Here is a 17,011-nt window from a genome sequence, read left to right on the forward strand (position 1 = left end):
CGACAAACGATAGAAGACGATCGTGCCAAGCGTGATGCGTCGCACACGAGTTGCAAATTTGAGTAGTGCTGTGTGTGGAAGGTGTATACATTGATATGCTACAGATAAAATACAGAGATTAAATGAGGATCACAAAATAAGCAGTGTTCAGGACTTGTCTGGACGTTCCTGCTTATAAGCAGCAGAGACGTTGACTGTCAAGGTATTGTTCATGGCAAGTGGGTGGTGGCGAGACGATAAACCTCGTCTAGAGAGCCTGTCCCCAACCCTTGGCGCACGGAGTCGTTGCCTGCGTAGGTAGATTGAGGGTAGACAAGGCATCCGAGGCCACGTTGCCTCCGCCACCAGTTGGTCCTGCGAATGATCGAATCGTCGAACAATCCCCACCATTTCGTCCACATCCTCTCGCTGAGCTCCCATGCCTCCGGATCGAGCACGTCGTCGCCATACACTCTCGCAGAGGACAGAGCTTCGTCGGGGGACAAGATGGACAGCAGCAGATCGAGGGCGAACTCCTCTTCGCATACTGGATTGGTGAGAGCGTGCTTGAGTAGACGTGTTCGGACCGCAGGCCAGGGAAGGCAGGCATCGATGAAAGCGCGGTGTGGGTACAGAAGCTGCTCGGTGGTGGGAAGCATGTTGGAGCCCATCGTGTCCCAGTTGATTGCTGCGTCAAACACAAGTCCTTTGCTCGTCTCTGTTTGCGCATCGAGCTTTCCGTGAAGTTGCAGGCGCGACAAGAGCTTTGGAAGCTCCTGACCTCTGCCTGTCAGACCGAATTGTGATCCGATGAGCTCGACGACAAGCGCAAAAGGTCTCGACGTGATGGCGATGGAATGCGCTGCGCCGCGAGAGCTGACGGCATGAGCGTGTTTCGCAATGACTTGGTCCAAATGCAAAGAGGCACATTGACTTGCCTCCGTATCGACGGACACGTGAGCCCCGTCTGCTAGTAGGGACAAGGAGGCAGCTTCCGGTTCCATGGCTGAAGACGGGGAGAGGACTGGCTCGACGATGTCGACCTCGCCACTCGCACTAGAATGCGTCGACGGCTGCGGGTTGATACGAAGCAGATTCTCGAAGGAGGCAGAGGGTTGCGACTGGCTTTCTTGTGAGAATCGTGGCTCGAAGAGGGAACCAAACAAGGTACCGGCGGGCAGGCTCGAGGGTTTGCCGACAGGCAGCGCGGGGCTAGGTAGCGACTGGCTCATGAGAAAGGGATCCGCATGCATTCCCACCATCTTGAGACCAATGTTGCGCAGCGAATTGGAGGATCCAGCCAGACCAGGGTAAGTCAGCGGCTGCGACGGAGGCATCGCGAAGGGATCTCGAAGAAAGCTTGATTCGAGAGGTGCATAGACGTCAGAGAGCGGAACCGCTGTCATGCAGAAAGCCGCATCTGTCATGACGTTCTCAGATGTGATATTGTCCATAGCAAAGATGGGCGGAGCAGACAAGTTGCTGACGATGGTCGGCTCTGTGGGCCGCATCGCTTTGCTGCTGAAATTTGGCATAGTTGGCGTGCTGAGCTCGGTGCATGATGAGCCAGGGCTCAAGAGTTGGGAGGACATCGACGAGCTAGCCGAAGTGCTAGAAGAGTCGGAGGAAGCGGACCGCCCTCTGGACGTCGATGAACCCTGAGGCAGCGAATTGGCAGCATCCATGTCAAGGTGCGCAGGCATGCCAGGCAGGGTCGCAGCTGCGTGGTCCATGATCGGATACGATGAAGGAGAGGTACCGGAGAATCGGCTCATTCGAGCTTTCTCTCGAAAGCGCCTCTGTGCGAGTTTGTTCTGCGCACGACGACGGTCGAGCAATTGCTGCGGAGTCAGCCCCGCCGTGATACTGGATCGCATGTTCAGCAATACCGATGAAGCAGACCCGAACTGCAGGTGAAAGCCTGTGCCGACGTGGAATGATTAGCGAGGATGATAGAGAAGGAAGACTCCCTGGCTAGTAAACTAGACGACGTGACGGAGCGAGCAGATGTGTTTCGGCAGCGGGCAGGGGCCAGAAGGATGAGGGAGAGCAGACATTCGAGACGAGATTGAGAGGACAAGGGGCCTCAGCATGGCATGCCATCAAGCGGGTGTATATATATTGGATTGCTGGCGGGGCACATGAGGGCAACTAGGCGGACGAGCCGCGATGCTGATCTGGTCACCGACGACTGCTTCAAAGGCACTCCGAGAAAACAACATTCCGAGAATGTCCTGGCGGCCTTTGTGGCTTGAGTGCAGCAATGGGCAAAGAAAAGTCGCCGTGACGCTCAAGCTCGATCTGCAACTTTACGAAGAACTTCTCGAAACGTTTTGAAGAGCAAATCCGGGAATGCGGCTTGTGGAACGACGAGGATCCCGGCATCGAACCAAACTTTCAAGACACGATCTGACCGCCGCTGCATGATGAAGTCGCGCAACGTGTGGTCGCATCACCCGCAGCCGCAGCAGGGCATCACAGCAGAGGCAGCCTTACTTTGGAGGGCATTGTTCCATGCGCCGGGCAAATACATAAGCGACGGAAGTAACGTTCCGTTTGAGACGCCAGAAAGCGAGATCGAGCAAGCAAATCTGGTCGACACAGCCTGCGTAGCCGCGGAAGCTAAAGTCGAAAGAGTTGTGGTACATCGCACTCAGTCGGACGGGTACGGCGATTAGACCTGCATGATTTGCAAATTAGGTACGGCGAAGGTCGCTAGCGCAGTCCAGGTAGCGCGGATCGCTGGCAGAGCCCGACTTTGCCTGGGGGACGTGGTGCATCTGGGAAGGACGCGCGGCGATGTCGGGGAAGCATAGCCTTTACAGGTTTCCACGACGGTCGAAGTGGGGCGAAACAATGGAGAGCGTGTGACGACATTTGCAAACGCCTAGTGTGTGAAGATTGCTGCAAGATGATATGATCGATGTTCGTGCCTCGCGTTCCTAGCTCGCGGCAAAGCGAGTTCGTGGCAGCAGGACAGCGTTCGATAAGGCACCCGGACCCCGCGGCTCGTCTTCCCTGCTCGCTTGTGCCCCGGAAGAAGATGCCACGAGGCTCTTGCCGAACTCGCTGATTGGGCCTTTCGAAGGCCGTGAATTTGAGCAAATTGGCACTCCGCTCGTTGCGACGAACGAGCAGAATGCTGCCCAGGATGGCACTGCGGATCCAAAAGTTTCTCTCTGGTGCTGCTTTACCCGAGACTGGACGTTGCTGCTCGGTGCCTTGTTTTACGCCGTTTCGTTGGGCTCAACGAAGCCGCTAAGGATAGCCAAAAGCAGAGTTCAACACGCAGTTTCAGGATTGACAGCGGTCTCTTTCCTCCTTTTTTAGACGAAGGTGGATTTGGAAAGCCATCTCGTGCGGCGCATGCTCTCCAATTTGAACCGCCGTTCACGATCTGCGAAGGCATCGAACTGAGCTTTTGCATTGCTCTTCGTGGTTGATTGGATCTCGGTCGACTTTGCGGTACTGGCCGTGAGCAACTTCTCTGCAGACAAGAAGCGGTTTGCTCGAAACTCGCTGATGTAAAGGGGCGTGTTTGGTTTGTGGATGTCTCTGATGTGCAAATTGAGGCGCGCACTGTACCGTAGCTTGAAGCGATTCTTGATTCTATGCGAACGTTCCCGCAGCAGAGATCTTGCCATTCTACCGAGGTACAGTAAGAACAGTCACTTCAATCGCCGAAACTCCGACGTAGCGCTTGCTCGAGCAAAGCATCACAATCTGGTCGGAAACTTTCGCAGTCAACGTACCGGAGGCGGTCAAACAGCTGACTCAGGACCGAACCTTAGGTCGCTCAGTCAGCTTTGCCGACGGCTCGTATGACCGACCGGTCAAGCTCTGGTGTGATCGTGCGAACGAAGGTACAATGTACTTGAATCTCGCACTGCTGTTCCATGCGGAAGTGGAATTTGCAAGCGCCTTCTATGACGTCGAACTTTGAATGATATATGCTGCTCCGAATTTCCTCCGTTCCGCGCATCTCTCTGGTGATCGGAACTCCGACCAACGGCCCGGCAAACGATCCTTTCAAACTTTACCGGGAGCTGCGGAACGTGCATCTGAGACGAGCAGAAGCTTTCGACCAAGCCATCGGTGTGAGCAGTCCACGCTCGGACTCCTTCCAGAGGGTGGAAAGCGCGTGGAACTGGACGGGACGATGATAGTTTTGACGGGATGCTTCGGAACATGGTGGCTTTTTCGAAAGTGCTGCTCCCGCCTTGGGCAGGGAAACGGTTGTCGACTGAAATTTCGCCCCTCCTACACTTGCAATGGGGCCGAAGCTCTTTCGTTTTGCCGGACCAGAAGCTGTGCCATTCCACGGTCGTGGCTCGATACCGGACATCTCGGCAACCGACTTCGATGCAAACGAATCAGAAGAGGCTGAGACATTAGCCTGGTTGACGCTGCTTACACTTCATCTGGCATTGGGCTGCTCAAATCCGCTACTATGCGTGGCTTCCATGTGGTTGACTTTGCCGAAATAAACGTCCTGCCTCGGCAGATGGGGGCAGACACGTTTCGCCTCGACTGCCGAGCTAGGTCTGTACGTTGACGCCTTCCTTTTCGTGGGCTCGCGTTGTGTCCTTGCTGTTCCAGAGCAAGTGGCCGGGACAGATTCTTGACAGAGCCTTGGTCATGCTTGCAGTCATGCCGAGTCGTCGCTTCACAACGCACGAACCACGGCGCACTGGCTCGATCCAAGACTTGCCTGTCGCTGGCTTCTCTCATCCCGCACTTGGTCATCACCCCTCCCACTGGCATTGCAAATGTCGACAGTAGTGGCGCCGGTCGCCGTGAACCACGCCCACCTCATGAAAATAATCCGAAGTTGTCGAATCCCGAGAAGAGTCACTGAAATTCGTCCTTTTTCTCCCTCGGAACTCGGATGGAAAAAGTCAGGGTCCGAGATAGGTTTTTTGGCTTGGAGACCGACACGATTCTTCCTACATGGTATGAGTCCACCGTTCAACCATTCCTCGCCGCTGGGAACGCAGTCATCGTCAAAGCTCGATCCTGGTCGTCATGTTGCGGAAGAATGGTGGACGAAGCGTTGCTCGTCTAGTGACTTTGGTCCAGTCCGTCTATCCCCAACGCGTCCAAGATGCTTCTCGGCACGGGCTGACTCGATGTCACCACTCCCCCTGCATCGTTACAAGATACCTGGCAACAGGAGTTGCCCCTTCAACCGCTCAGCGAAGGTCATCCGAAGGCGTTCGAGTGGAGCACAATCGACCTCAACGCGCATCGAGCTCAATCTATCCCGACTCAAAGGCGGCTGATCGCCGACACCCTCACGCTCCCCAGCTGTTTCAGCACTTCAAGAGGCGAGCCCCTGAGAGAGATAACTCGTCTCCGATTTCGTCCAAGCAGCGCAGCTCCAGCGATTCGTACATCCTTCGCAACGTCTCAACAGATCCGGAGCTGAGACAACTCTACACCTCGCTAGGTGTGGCCGCAGACGCCCACGATGCCGTGCAGGCTACCAAGCTGTGCCAGCTGATCAAGGAAAGGAAAGAGCACATAAGTGGTTCCTCAGGTAGCATCCCCTTCGCACCAGAGGAGAGGGTCGTCTTTCTGGCAGTGATGCGTGCATTAGCACATCACGGCCTTCTCGACGAAGTCCAAGCCGTCCATGCCGACATGCTTGCCTCTGGTTTCGAAGAATCCATCGACTCGCTCAACAATCTTTTACAGGCGGCCATCGTCTGCGGCGACGAAAAAGCCATCTCCGCGACCCTAGAAACCATTTTCGCCTCGCAACCTTCCTCTTCCTCAGCATCAGAGCGCTCTGAAGAACTAGCAAAGATTCTGCTCAGCGAGTCCACCGACTCGAGAGCTCCCAAATCTGCACGCGGCGCCGGCTTGACTCTGCCCACCGAAATGACGCGCAACTGGAACGCAGCAACTTTTGCGCATATGATCGACAGTGCCTGCCAAGACCATAACCTCGAGTACGCCCTCTTGCTCCTTTCAACGTGCTATCGCATGGGTCTGATCTTGCCGCATCAGAGCCTTTCGCGCCTCATCACGCTATGCATCCACTGCGAAGAGTTCAGAAGCGCTGTCGAGCTGGCTGATCTCATGGAGCAGGGCGGTTTGATCTACGCAGACGCCGATTCAACAAGTTCGGCCAACAATCCATCAGTCACCCTGGATGCACTTCGATCCGATGCGCGAAGCGGTCAGGTAGCTCGTCGTCTGCCCCCGAGCGTATGGATGTCGATGCTTCGTTCCTGCGCTGAAGGCGGATACCTGCCCGGCGTCGAGCTTGCCTGGTCCAAGGCAGTGACACGAGGCCTTCTCTCGCCCGACGACGGCCTACTCCAGCTTATCCTCGCCCTCGCTGCCAAGGAAGGGAGTGTGCACATGGCACACACGTGCGTCCGGCACATCGACCCTGCGTTTGATCTGACAGCGTGTGCGTCAGCCTCGACGACATCGCGTTCCGAACAAAGCTCCGGATCCACTCGCAGGATGTCGACACCTTCCAGACGCATGCAGTTGCAGGAATGGCATCTGGCGCCTCTCTTCGAAGCGCATTGTAGCGCTCACGACTATGTCGGGGCGATGCGCGCCTTACATGCGCTCCACTGTCGCGGCATCCAGATCACAGATCGCACGACTTCCAGAATCAGCACCTCGATCTATCCCAGTAAGGATTCGCTCCAGCTGGCCAGAGAAGCTCTCGCCCTGTGTGCGACTGATGCTGCTATTGGGACCCATAAGGCCATCGTCAATGCTGTCCTCAGCGCAGCCGTCTGGCTTGGCGATCTGGCTCAAGCGCTCGACATCTATCACTCGATGCGCACTTTCCATCCCTTCGCCAGTCCTCCAGGCCTCACGACTTCTGGCGATCGTCGAGAGTTGGTCCGACCCAACCTCGACACCTTCAACTCGCTTCTAAGCGGATGCATCGATGCCGCCGACTACGACACCGGAGTCGAGTTGCTCAAGGATCTGAACCACCTCAAGTTGCGGCCCAACGCGGTGACGTTCGAGCGTATGATCGTGCTGTGCTTGACGCAGTCCAACTACGACGATGCATTTGGTTTCATTGAAGAGGCTAAGGACAAGGGAATTCCTCCGAGCCGCAAGAGCTACGAGGCAGTGGTGCGTAAGTGCTTCCGAGAGAAGGACCATCGCTGGGAAAGCGTCCTGGCAGACATGAAGGATCAAGGCTACCGTCCAAACCCGAGACTGCTGCGCGAGATCGAGTTCGATGCAGACGCTCCTGACATCGGCACGTCAAGCCCACGATTTTAGACAATGTCACGTTTCTGCGCATCTCACAGACAATTGAGATGCTTGCACTGAATGGACCGGAAAACGATTGCATGATATTTGTGAGTGAATGCTTTGAATCTACAATGATGCGAGGATGGGAGAACGTGGTGGTAGGAGAATGCGTCTCAAGCACGTCCGCCGGACGAAGCTACGCCTTCGATGAGCTCCTTGGCGTGCAGAACGGCGTCCTTGGAGCCACGGATAATGCAGAGTCCGCCAGCGTCTCGAGGAATCTCGACCGCGGCGCCCGACTCGTTTTGGATGTTCATCAGACCGCTGCCGCCACGGCCGATGATGCGCGGTACGGCAGAGGGCGAGACCCACAGCTTGCCTTGGTGCGACGCGTTGCCAGCGTCTTTGATGGCGGTCTGAATGCGCTTCTCAGCCTTTTGGAGCGAACCCTCATCCTTGCCGGTCAGCGTCCACGAAACCGAGTCGTTGCCCGAAGTAGCGGAGGAAAGCTCTTCGAGCTCAAATTCGTTCTCGTCTGTGTCGTCGTCATCGTCGATGCGCGCACCGACGGACTTAGCACCGTTCTTGGCCGACGCAGCCGTGGTCGAGGCTGAAGCCGGTTCGCGAGGCGTGTCGACCGAGACGCCAAAGTCGGAACGGAGCTGACGGAAGAATTGAGGCGTGGCAATGCGAGCATGCACACCGCGAGAGACGCTGATCGCCTTGGAGACGGACGCGAAGCTCGACTTGATTTCTTCGGCCAACGCTTTGCACCTGTCCTCGGCACCGACAATCTTGACGATGGTCGAGTCATCGCCGCCGGCAAGTTCGGCCTTGTTGAGCGGCTCGCCGGTAGAGGCGTACTCCTTCCAGCCAGGGAAGACGAGACGAACGGAGTATTGCGTCTGCAGCTCGGACTGACGCGAACCGCCGCGGCCGATAAGCATCCTCTGCGCTTGCGGCGCGACGATGACACCGAAGACGACGCGAGAGGCAAGGACCTCGGCAGCACTCTCAAGCTCGTCGCGGATGGCCTGGGCCAAAGAGGCGGGGCCGCGGATCGTGACGGTCGATGCGTCCTTCTCGTTTCGGCGCGGGAATTGAACATACTGCGATGATGCCTTGGTGTCCTCGGGCCCGCCGGCCTTGATGATGAGATCACGGATGTTGGATCCCTGGGGACCGATGAGGATACCGTGGTGCTCGGGAGCGATGGTGAGCGTGTACACTTGCTCTGCATCGACCTCGGACGAGATGGCCTCGATGGCCTTTTTGGCGGCGGCGATGGCCTTTTTGGTTCCGCGGATCTTGATGGAGGTGGTTCCGTCCTTTTCATTGTCCTCGCGGTCGACGTCGACCTGAGCCTCGCTCTCGTCTCGGATCTGTTTGATGGTGGCACCACCCTTACCCATGATGCGGGCGATAGACTTGGTGCTGACCGCCAACACGGCGACGTTGTTGTGCTCCTTTTCGTACTCGAGCAGCTCGAGCAGTTCCGCCTTGGCACCCTCGACGCCCTTCTTGCCACCCTTGATGATGACCTCGTCGGGCTTCTGGCTGGCGCGACCGCCGGCAAGCTTGTCGTCGTTAGCCTCGGAAGGAGTCGAGGTGCCGCTCTGGGCGTTGGCGGTGGGGAAGTTGATGCGCACAGCGTAGGTGTCCTGAAGACGAGTGACGTACTTGCCGCCCTGGCCGATGAAGCTTCCGTGCATCTCCTGTGGAATCTTGAGCGTGACGGTGGTCTCATCGGCGAGTCGTTCGACTTGCGTCTGAAGACGCTTCTTGGCTTCCTCAACGTTCTCCTTGCGACCAGTCAGCACCACCTTGGTGGAGGATGCCGTTTTGCGACCCTTCTTTGCATTGTCAGCACCGTCGGCACTCGAAGGCTCGCCAAAGTCGATGCGCACTCCCAGCTCTTCTCGGAGCTTGGTGATGGCGGAGCCGCCACGCCCGACGAGATGAGGAACGTGGTTAGAGTCGACCGAGAATTCGGCGACGTGACCGTTGATGATGTTGTCTTGCTCGGCCTCGGTAGCGATGCGTTGGAGCTCTTTGACGACACGCTCAACCTCGGTGCTGGGACCGCGAACCAGGATTGCATCCTCGGAAAGGCTGGCGCCGTTCTTGTCGGCGGCAGCGGCCTTGCTGGAACCAAGCTTGACGGCGACAAGCCTGTCCTCGCCGATTACGGCGTTGAGAGTGGTGCCGTTGGGGCCGAGGATGGCCCGATGCAGCTTTGCGGGGACGGTGAGGGTCTCACTGCGGATGTCGGCGGCGGCGACCTGCGCCTTTTCAATGTCCTGCTTGACCGCGTTGAGGATCTCGCTGGCCTTGGCATCGCGAGCCTTGCGGTCCGCGGGGAGACCGGCGATGACAGAGGAGCCGGCGAGAACGAGCAAGACGTCGGAGCGTGAATCGCCATCGGCGCTCGAGGATGCAGGCGGGAAGAGGACGTCGACGCCGCGGGCCTCGTATTGTTTCAGACCGTGACCCTTCTTGCCGATGATGAAACGGTGAAGGAGCGGATCGACCTCGAGCTCCTCGACAAAGGTGGGAGGAATGGCCTTGACAAGCTCCTGGATGGTCTCCCTGAGTTTGGACACTTCGGCAGCATCCGAACCTACGATTTCGATCTGGACGTTGCCTGTCGAGTCGACAATGGCGGGTCGTGGCAGGTAGATCTGAGCGGTGGAGCTGCGCGGGACCTTACCGCCGACGCTGAGCCATCGAAGGACGTGCTTGGCATGGCCGACAGGGTCCTTGGCGAGCGATCTGTGCGCTGCGACAACGTCGATGACCTCGACGCGGACCGCGTTTGCCTTCTCCATGGCGGCGGTGAGCGCGAGCGGAAGCTGAGACTGAGGGCCACGGATGGTGACGCTGTCCGACGGATCGTCGATGGCGGCGAGTTCGACACTGCACGAGGTGGAGGCAAGGATGTCGTTGGCAGCATCGCCGACGAGGAATCGATGCTGTCGCTTGGGAATGCTGATGGCGAGTGTGCGGAAGGAATTCTTCATCTCCTCGACCTGGGCCTCGATGGAAGCGACGGCTTTGTTGACCTTCTCGCGATCGCCCGAGACGACGATGGCCAGGTCGCGCTCACGTTTGGGCTCTGCGGCATCGTCGTCGGCAGCGTCCTTGGCATGCAGGAAGGCAGCACGAGGAGGCACGCGGACCGAGATGTCGCCGTCGCCGAGCTGCTTTTCGAGCTGGGCAGCATTGGCACCCTTGGGGCCGGCGATGAAAGGGTAGAAGATATGGTCGATGTGGGTAAGTCGCTGGGTGATCTTGGACGTCCTCTCGGCGACGATGGCCTGGATCATGGCTTGGGCCTGCTTGACGTTGATCTCGTCACCTTCGAGGGTGACGGCGATCTGCTCGTCGTTGTCGTAGTCGACGTTGTTGTTGCGCTGACTGGCTTCGGCATCGGCAGCCTGGTCGACGGCGGGGTCGCGGGGCGGCATGTTGACCTTGACGCTGGTCTGCTCGGTGATGGCCTTGAGGTTCTTGCCCTTGGTGCCAATGACAAAAGCACGGAGCGAGGCGGGGATCATGATGTGGGTGGAGACGTGCTTGGCGAGCAGGACAGTGATTTCACGCTTGGCGCTTTTGACCACGGCGTCGTCGGCAGCTTTGAGTACAAAGGTGGTGGTGCCAGTCTTGCGCGTGGTAGAAGCTTCGATTTTGAGGCCGCGGTACTTGTTCTGCACCTTGGACATGACGGTGGAAAGCTTGGCGACGGATTCGTGCGAGAGCGTGAGCGAAAAGGTCTGCTGAGCCACTGAGCGCTGGATGACGGGGGCGGAGCCGGTCCAGGTGGAGCCTTTGTTGCCCCACTGGCCCTTGGCGGGGTTGGCGGTAGCACCGAGCGAAGGGAAAGCGGACTCGGAGGAGAAGTCGGGCTGCTTGGAGCGAGCTGCACGGCCGTTGGTGGCAGACGACGCAGCAGCGCCGGCGCCGTTGGAAGCGGCAGCATTGCTGGCGTCGAGGACAGCAGCGGCAGACGAAGCCGAGGTATAGGCGGCAGCGACAGGCTGGGGCGGGAAGGGGTCCTGGGTGAGCGACGGGAATGGGTCAGCCATGGGCGGCAGCTCGGGAGCGGAAGCGTCGGCCTGGGCGAGCTGAGCTTGGTGCTGCCTCATGAGATCGGCGGCGGATACCATGTTGGGCAGGATGGGCAATGGACGGTAGCCGAGACGAAGAAGACCAAAGACGTTAGACCTGGGCGAACCCGATTTGTCGAGCTGAGGAGAGAGAATGAAAGAAGAGTGTTGTCTCTGCGAAGGCTAAGGCGACGATACGATCGGTTTGTGTGACGGTTGAAGGAGCGTCGAAGCGAGCAGGCTTTGACGCGGGCTGGAAGTGAGATTGAACCAATATGAAGAGACGCTCGACGCACTGATCAGCTTCTCGAGCCTACCAATAAAGACGGTTCGTAGCAGACGGCCAAGGCGGTGCCGTTGATGAGGAATGGGACCAACTTACCAGCTCAAACGACTCGACTGACGAGAAGTGCTGAGGTAGTGGATAGAGAGGATGGCAATTACAGATGATGAAGAAAGGGAGAAGAAGAGGAGCGCGAAGAATCAATGCACGGCTTCCCGAGTATGTGACTGATTATTGGCTCGAGGCTGCCAAGTGACCAGGTTGCCCGCGTTGCACTGGAGCGACACCAGTTTCCTCTCTTTGGCCTTCTCAGAGATCTCTCTGTCGGGACAGTGTACACACTGTACACACTGTGGCCTCATTTGACCTACCGACCGCTCGACCGACCGACCGACCGACCCACACACTCGGACACACTCTAATTTCGACCCTTCTTCCTGCCGTCTCGGTGGGAAACGCCCATTTCTTCTTGACGAGCGGGGCGAGGCCGGACTCATAATTTTGTATTCAACATTTTTCTAATCACCGTCCCTAGAGTCGCATTTGAATGTAATCGACGTGCAGCCGACTTGTCAGATAATATTAATATTGTGGCACCTTTGGCCTGGTCTGCGATTTATCGACCCTGCCGCAACCCCACACGAGCCACTTGGTCGAGACCGCAACGTGGAAGCGGGACCAGGCTGCTAACCTATTCTGGCAATTTCGGAGCTGCAAAGACCGAGACTGGCCCGCAATCAAGAAACCAGGGTCCTCCTCCTCCTTCTCCTCCGTTTGTTTTGATTCTTTCTTCTTGGTGGTGATGATGACACGCGCGCATGCGGATCGTTTATTGTGTGATATCAATTGAAATGTTCATGCTCAAATGTCAATGCTGTTGCGTGCTGGTGAAAAGATGCGAACAATGCGACTAGTGGTTTCGTCGCCCTCAGCCTATTGCAGCTGGGCGCGATCTACGTTTCTTGCGTCCCATGCTCGACGGCTCCCGAATCGCTTGCTCGCCGCTGCGATTTCGGGACGCTGAGCGACTCCGCTTAGATCCAGCGGTGGCGAGGAATGCTGCGTTGGCATTGTCCTCGGTGGCCGCGACACCGAGCCCCATGCCAAGAGTGATGTCCGAGTATCCCGCCCGGATCTCGAGAGGCGACGCTGGCCTGCTTGTAGACAGGAAGGAAGGCCGTCGTCGTGAGCTTCGTCGGTCGCCCCGACGCGAGCCACGATGGTGGTGGTGATGATGGTGATGGCTGTGCACAGGAGCGCCGTGAACATCGGGCAGCGACGTGTCCGGGATCGCCAGTCCAAAGAAGAAGGCCGGCACCAGCGTGATCAACGCAACCACGCTCAGCATCCGCATCACTTCCACCCACGACCTGATGATCCCATCGCGTTCCGCGGATCCGATCGGGTAGCTCAGCGCTTGCTGAAGGCTGCCGTACACCAGCTTGAGCTCGTCAGCGTCCATGTGCGGCAGATTGGCAGCCAGCTTGCCCGGGAGGTAGGTCTGAAACATCCAACCCGCCGTCGCAGATCCGATCGCTGCTCCGATTTCCGTCGTCAGCAGCTCCAAGGCCGTCACAATCGCCACATCTGCATGCCGCACCGTCACCTGCACCGCTACTTGCATCGTAATCGCGATCGACCCGCCGCCGACACCTTGCAGAAGCTGACACAGAACCAACATGAACGTCGGGTCCGTCGCCGTCCTGTAACGCACCATCAGCGTCACGCCCAGCAGCCGCGTCACCAGTCCGATCATCAGCAGCATCTTGTACCTCCGCGTCATGGCCATCAGCGACCCAACCACGATGCCCGTTATGGTCGACGTCACGTTCTGCGTCGTCGCAAAGTAGCCCGTCTTGGTCTGGTCCCACCCCTTGAGGATCTGCACAAAGCTTGACAGGAACGTCCACGAGATGTAGAACGACGCAAAGTCGAGCACCCCCACCACACACGTGCACACCACCGCGCTGTTGGCCAAGAACTGGTACGGCAAGATGGGCACCGAGGCGCGCGTCTCCCACCATCCAAACGCCACCAGCAGCCCAGCTCCACCGAGCACAAACGTCGTCATGGGTACGTGTTCCTGACGCTCGCCGTGCCCTGCCAATGTCAACGGCAACAGGATGAGCAACCAGCCTCCCGTGAACAGCAGAAGTCCCACCAGGTCGAGATCTGTCGCCAGCTGACGCAGCGCCTGCCGCCACGACTTGTCCCTGAGCGAGCTTCTCGTCATCAATCCGGCCCGTCGAGCCCGACGTTGTCCCACCAGAAGCGTCAGAAGCAACGGCGTTGCTGCCAAAGGCATTACCACCGTCCAGATGGCGAACCCAAGCCGCCATCCGCCGTGACGCATGACCAGGTCCACCATCGGTCCTGCGACCGCAAAGTTGATCAGGAAGGGCAGGTTGACGATCCCAATCACAAGCCCGCGCCACTTGGCCGTCGTCGTGTCAGCGATGATGATCGACTGTAGCACTTGGATTCCCGTGGTGCCCGCCGACTGCAAGCAGATGCCTCCAATCAGCGATCGCAGCGAGGCTGTCGTCGACACTACAATGTATCCGCACACGTAGAACACCAGTGACAGCACGTACGCCTGAGGTCGCCCAACCACGTCGGACAGCTTGGCGATTGGCGGCTTGGCCACTGCAAACACCATTTGCTGCACGATTGCCACGGTGCTGAACGATGCCAGCGCTCCGTACTCACTGCACGCAAAGTTGAGATACAAGTATCCCGTGTTCGAGTCCAGAGAGCTGACGTAGGCGACGCAGAAGATCGCCGAGTACACCAGCAGGTACAAGCTCCGGCGTCTTCGCCATAGATCTCGTGGTTGCTCCATCTCTCGATCACTCTCCGATGGGAAGCTTTTCAGCAAACGTTGATTCTCGAAATCGTCGTCGACGCCTTCCTCCGTCTCATCGATATGATTGTGACGTGCTCTCTTGGGATCAGGCTTCATCGGTAGCGACGGAATCGACCGTGTTGTATCGTGCCAAGAGACGCGCGGTCGTTCTTCCGCCAGCTGCACCGGACGATCCGATCCTTGCTGCATCGGTCTATCATTCGGTTCGTAGGGATCTACTTCGGTCGATGGAGACGCCTCCAAGGCCATAAATCCACGAGAGTGTTGGCGATGCTGTCGTGTCATATCATCAGCGAGGCCGTGTTGTTCGTGCATCGTCGTCGACACGGGTCGGAAAGTATGCTGTCGATCTCCTTGGTGCTGGGCCTGGTTCGTTGTGCCCATGCTCGGCACTTCCGGAATGGTGTATGCCTCCGTTTCAGACAGCCCGCGGGTTTCAATTCGAGATGACTTTTGGCCCGCATCCTGAGTCGTGCCCGGATCCGTGATTCCTGCGGTGTGGTCAAGGATGTCGGCTCGGGTGGCGCTGGCAGATGAGGTCTTTGCGTTTTCCGCGACAGACGATGGAAGGCTGAGAAAGTAGCTCCTTGCATGTTTGTTGTTCGGTTGACTAATGTTGCTGGTCTCCACATACGCCGCGGAGTGCTGATGAGAGGAAGGAGGCTGAGGCGAGCGATACGGATGGTGCGGCGGCATGAACTTGTCGCTGGGTGGGAACTCGATGTAAAATATGCCCTCACCGCATTTGCCTCCTGAGCTATGCAGATGATCTTCGAGCAGGCGCAGATTGCGCAGGTTCGCCTTGAACAGAACATCGAGCGCATCTCCGATGACGGGCACGATTCCAATCATGCAGTCTAAGAGGACATTGAAGAGCATCCAAAGCAAAACTGTAAGTGGCAGACGGTATAGCGCACAGAGCAGGATCTGATACAACCCCAGAATCAGCCCGACGTAGTCACCGACGCCAGGTATGATTCCAACGATCGACTCGACGCCAATGTTGAAAGGCAAGCGCGAGCCGAGGAGCGGAATCGAGTCGAGATACCATGCGACGGTACGGATATGGTTGTACAACTGCTGCGCTTCTGCACTGCTCCGCGGCCGATGTAATAGTGGCGGCAAGTAGCGAGCCTGGAACTCGGAATGAGCAACACGGCCGCGTAAGGTCCGCCGCGCGTCATCCCGATTCCGCCAGTCATGGGAATCCAGCGGATCTTTCGGCTGGAATTCATCCTGAGTCGATCGTGGACGAGCAGAGGTGTCTACAGGAAGCACGAGCGACAGCACCTTGCTCGCGACCCACGTCAGCGGCCCTTGCATTTCGGGCGGCGAAGTGGGTTTCTAGCAGCTGAGCCAGGAGCCTATCTGAGGCAAAGAGACACCGCTTTCGTCGAGACGAATGATGGTCTCGCTGGTGATTACCTCTTCCCACGTCAGAACTCCATCCCGTTCTTCGTGTCGATTGAGCAGAGGGAACTGTCGAGCTGCGAGTTGGTGCGATCAGAGGGGTGTTGGCAGCGAAAGCAGAACATGGATCGTGTTCATGAGCTATGCATCCCTTTTGTCGTGGCCGCTGTTGGAAAGAGCTTGTAGCGTGAGCCAAGCCTGGCGCTAATTGTGGGAACTAGTGGATGTGGGCAACGACGAAAGATGGCAAGAGATCTGTGCAACATTCGCTTATTGCCCTGTGCCATGTGGAGAGAGTTCAACACGAAATCGTTCGATCCGAATTTCCCGATAGGCCAAATATGCCGATGGGCTCGCTTCTGTGACGCGGTCCTTGGCAGACCTTGAGAGCGGAACCCTGTGTGCCCGACAGCTTCGAGAGCACGCTTCTCTCTGCTCATCACCGGTTCGACGACAGCAGCCGATCTTCCACGAAGTTGCCATTGATGTTTACCGTTCGATTGAGTGCGGCTCGTCCGCAAGCGAATCTGGTACTGCTCCACCTATAACACACGCTGACGGCGGTGACGCTGACCGCAGTCTTCTCCACTCCTAGCCTGTACAAAGGTGTGCACAAAACGGTGAGCGACGGAATTCCTGGCTGTTTCAATCTGTCAAGGGTCTCAGCGTCGCTTTTCGGCCCGTAACACACCGCGTATCAGAACACTTTTTTACGCACACGGCGACCCACTCCCTTTCGTCCATGCTACTTGACTTCATTGCAGCCGCATCCGCAGCTGTGCATTGGAAATCAAAAGGCTTTCGCAGCTTCGGAGGGCATGCATATGCAGCACTTGTGGTGTGCGCTGAGCTGCTAAGGGTGTACCTCTGAATCGAAGATCGTCCAAGTCAACGCCATGCTATCGCTTACGATGTTCGAGATGTGAAATTGATGGGTGAAGAGAAACCACCGAGTCTCACACGTGGAAGCAATCAAGCTCTAATGCTTGGATCCATGCAGGCGAACTCTCGGATTGCTCCTCCCAGCATGCTGCATTGCAGAAGGTTCGATCAAGTAGGACATTCACCCTTAGGGTTAGGGTTAGGGTTAGGGTTAGGGTTAGGGTTAGGGTTAGGGTTAGGGTTAGG

At 57.5% G+C, this 17,011-nt stretch overlaps 8 protein-coding genes across 8 annotated transcripts; 2 read left to right on the plus strand and 6 right to left on the minus strand.

Moving 5' to 3' along the window:
* Positions 1–209: 209 nt before the first annotated feature.
* PHSY_005731 (hypothetical protein) lies at positions 210–1,754 on the minus strand (the record flags this gene model as incomplete). The annotated part of the gene is made up of 1 exon (XM_012336339.1): positions 210–1,754. One exon carries the CDS (start codon positions 1,752–1,754, stop codon positions 210–212), a length of 1,545 nt encoding a protein of 514 aa, XP_012191729.1.
* Positions 1,755–2,402: 648 nt separating this feature from the next.
* PHSY_005732 (hypothetical protein) lies at positions 2,403–2,657 on the plus strand (the record flags this gene model as incomplete). The annotated part of the gene is made up of 1 exon (XM_012336340.1): positions 2,403–2,657. One exon carries the CDS (start codon positions 2,403–2,405, stop codon positions 2,655–2,657), a length of 255 nt encoding a protein of 84 aa, XP_012191730.1.
* Positions 2,658–3,305: 648 nt separating this feature from the next.
* PHSY_005733 (ricin-containing lipase tectonin-like protein) lies at positions 3,306–3,623 on the minus strand (the record flags this gene model as incomplete). The annotated part of the gene is made up of 1 exon (XM_012336341.1): positions 3,306–3,623. One exon carries the CDS (start codon positions 3,621–3,623, stop codon positions 3,306–3,308), a length of 318 nt encoding a protein of 105 aa, XP_012191731.1.
* Positions 3,624–4,015: 392 nt separating this feature from the next.
* PHSY_005734 (expressed protein) lies at positions 4,016–4,324 on the minus strand (the record flags this gene model as incomplete). The annotated part of the gene is made up of 1 exon (XM_012336342.1): positions 4,016–4,324. The coding sequence occupies one exon, from the start codon at positions 4,322–4,324 to the stop codon at positions 4,016–4,018; it is 309 nt and encodes a 102-aa protein (XP_012191732.1).
* Positions 4,325–5,004: 680 nt separating this feature from the next.
* Positions 5,005–7,245, plus strand: PHSY_005735 (hypothetical protein; the record flags this gene model as incomplete). The annotated part of the gene is made up of 1 exon (XM_012336343.1): positions 5,005–7,245. One exon carries the CDS (start codon positions 5,005–5,007, stop codon positions 7,243–7,245), a length of 2,241 nt encoding a protein of 746 aa, XP_012191733.1.
* Positions 7,246–7,391: 146 nt separating this feature from the next.
* Positions 7,392–11,303, minus strand: PHSY_005736 (hypothetical protein; the record flags this gene model as incomplete). Its single annotated transcript, XM_012336344.1, has 1 exon — positions 7,392–11,303. One exon carries the CDS (start codon positions 11,301–11,303, stop codon positions 7,392–7,394), a length of 3,912 nt encoding a protein of 1,303 aa, XP_012191734.1.
* Positions 11,304–12,535: 1,232 nt separating this feature from the next.
* On the minus strand, positions 12,536–15,796 carry PHSY_005737 (major facilitator super; the record flags this gene model as incomplete). The annotated part of the gene is made up of 1 exon (XM_012336345.1): positions 12,536–15,796. One exon carries the CDS (start codon positions 15,794–15,796, stop codon positions 12,536–12,538), a length of 3,261 nt encoding a protein of 1,086 aa, XP_012191735.1.
* Positions 15,797–16,322: 526 nt separating this feature from the next.
* Positions 16,323–16,642, minus strand: PHSY_005738 (hypothetical protein; the record flags this gene model as incomplete). Its single annotated transcript, XM_012336346.1, has 2 exons — positions 16,323–16,479; positions 16,575–16,642. The coding sequence occupies 2 exons, from the start codon at positions 16,640–16,642 to the stop codon at positions 16,323–16,325; spliced, it is 225 nt and encodes a 74-aa protein (XP_012191736.1).
* Positions 16,643–17,011: the final 369 nt, after the last annotated feature.

The sequence above is a fragment of the Pseudozyma hubeiensis genome (genome assembly GCF_000403515.1).
Source record: "Pseudozyma hubeiensis SY62 DNA, scaffold: PHS52, whole genome shotgun sequence".
NCBI classification, from domain to species: Eukaryota; Fungi; Basidiomycota; class Ustilaginomycetes; order Ustilaginales; family Ustilaginaceae; genus Pseudozyma; species Pseudozyma hubeiensis.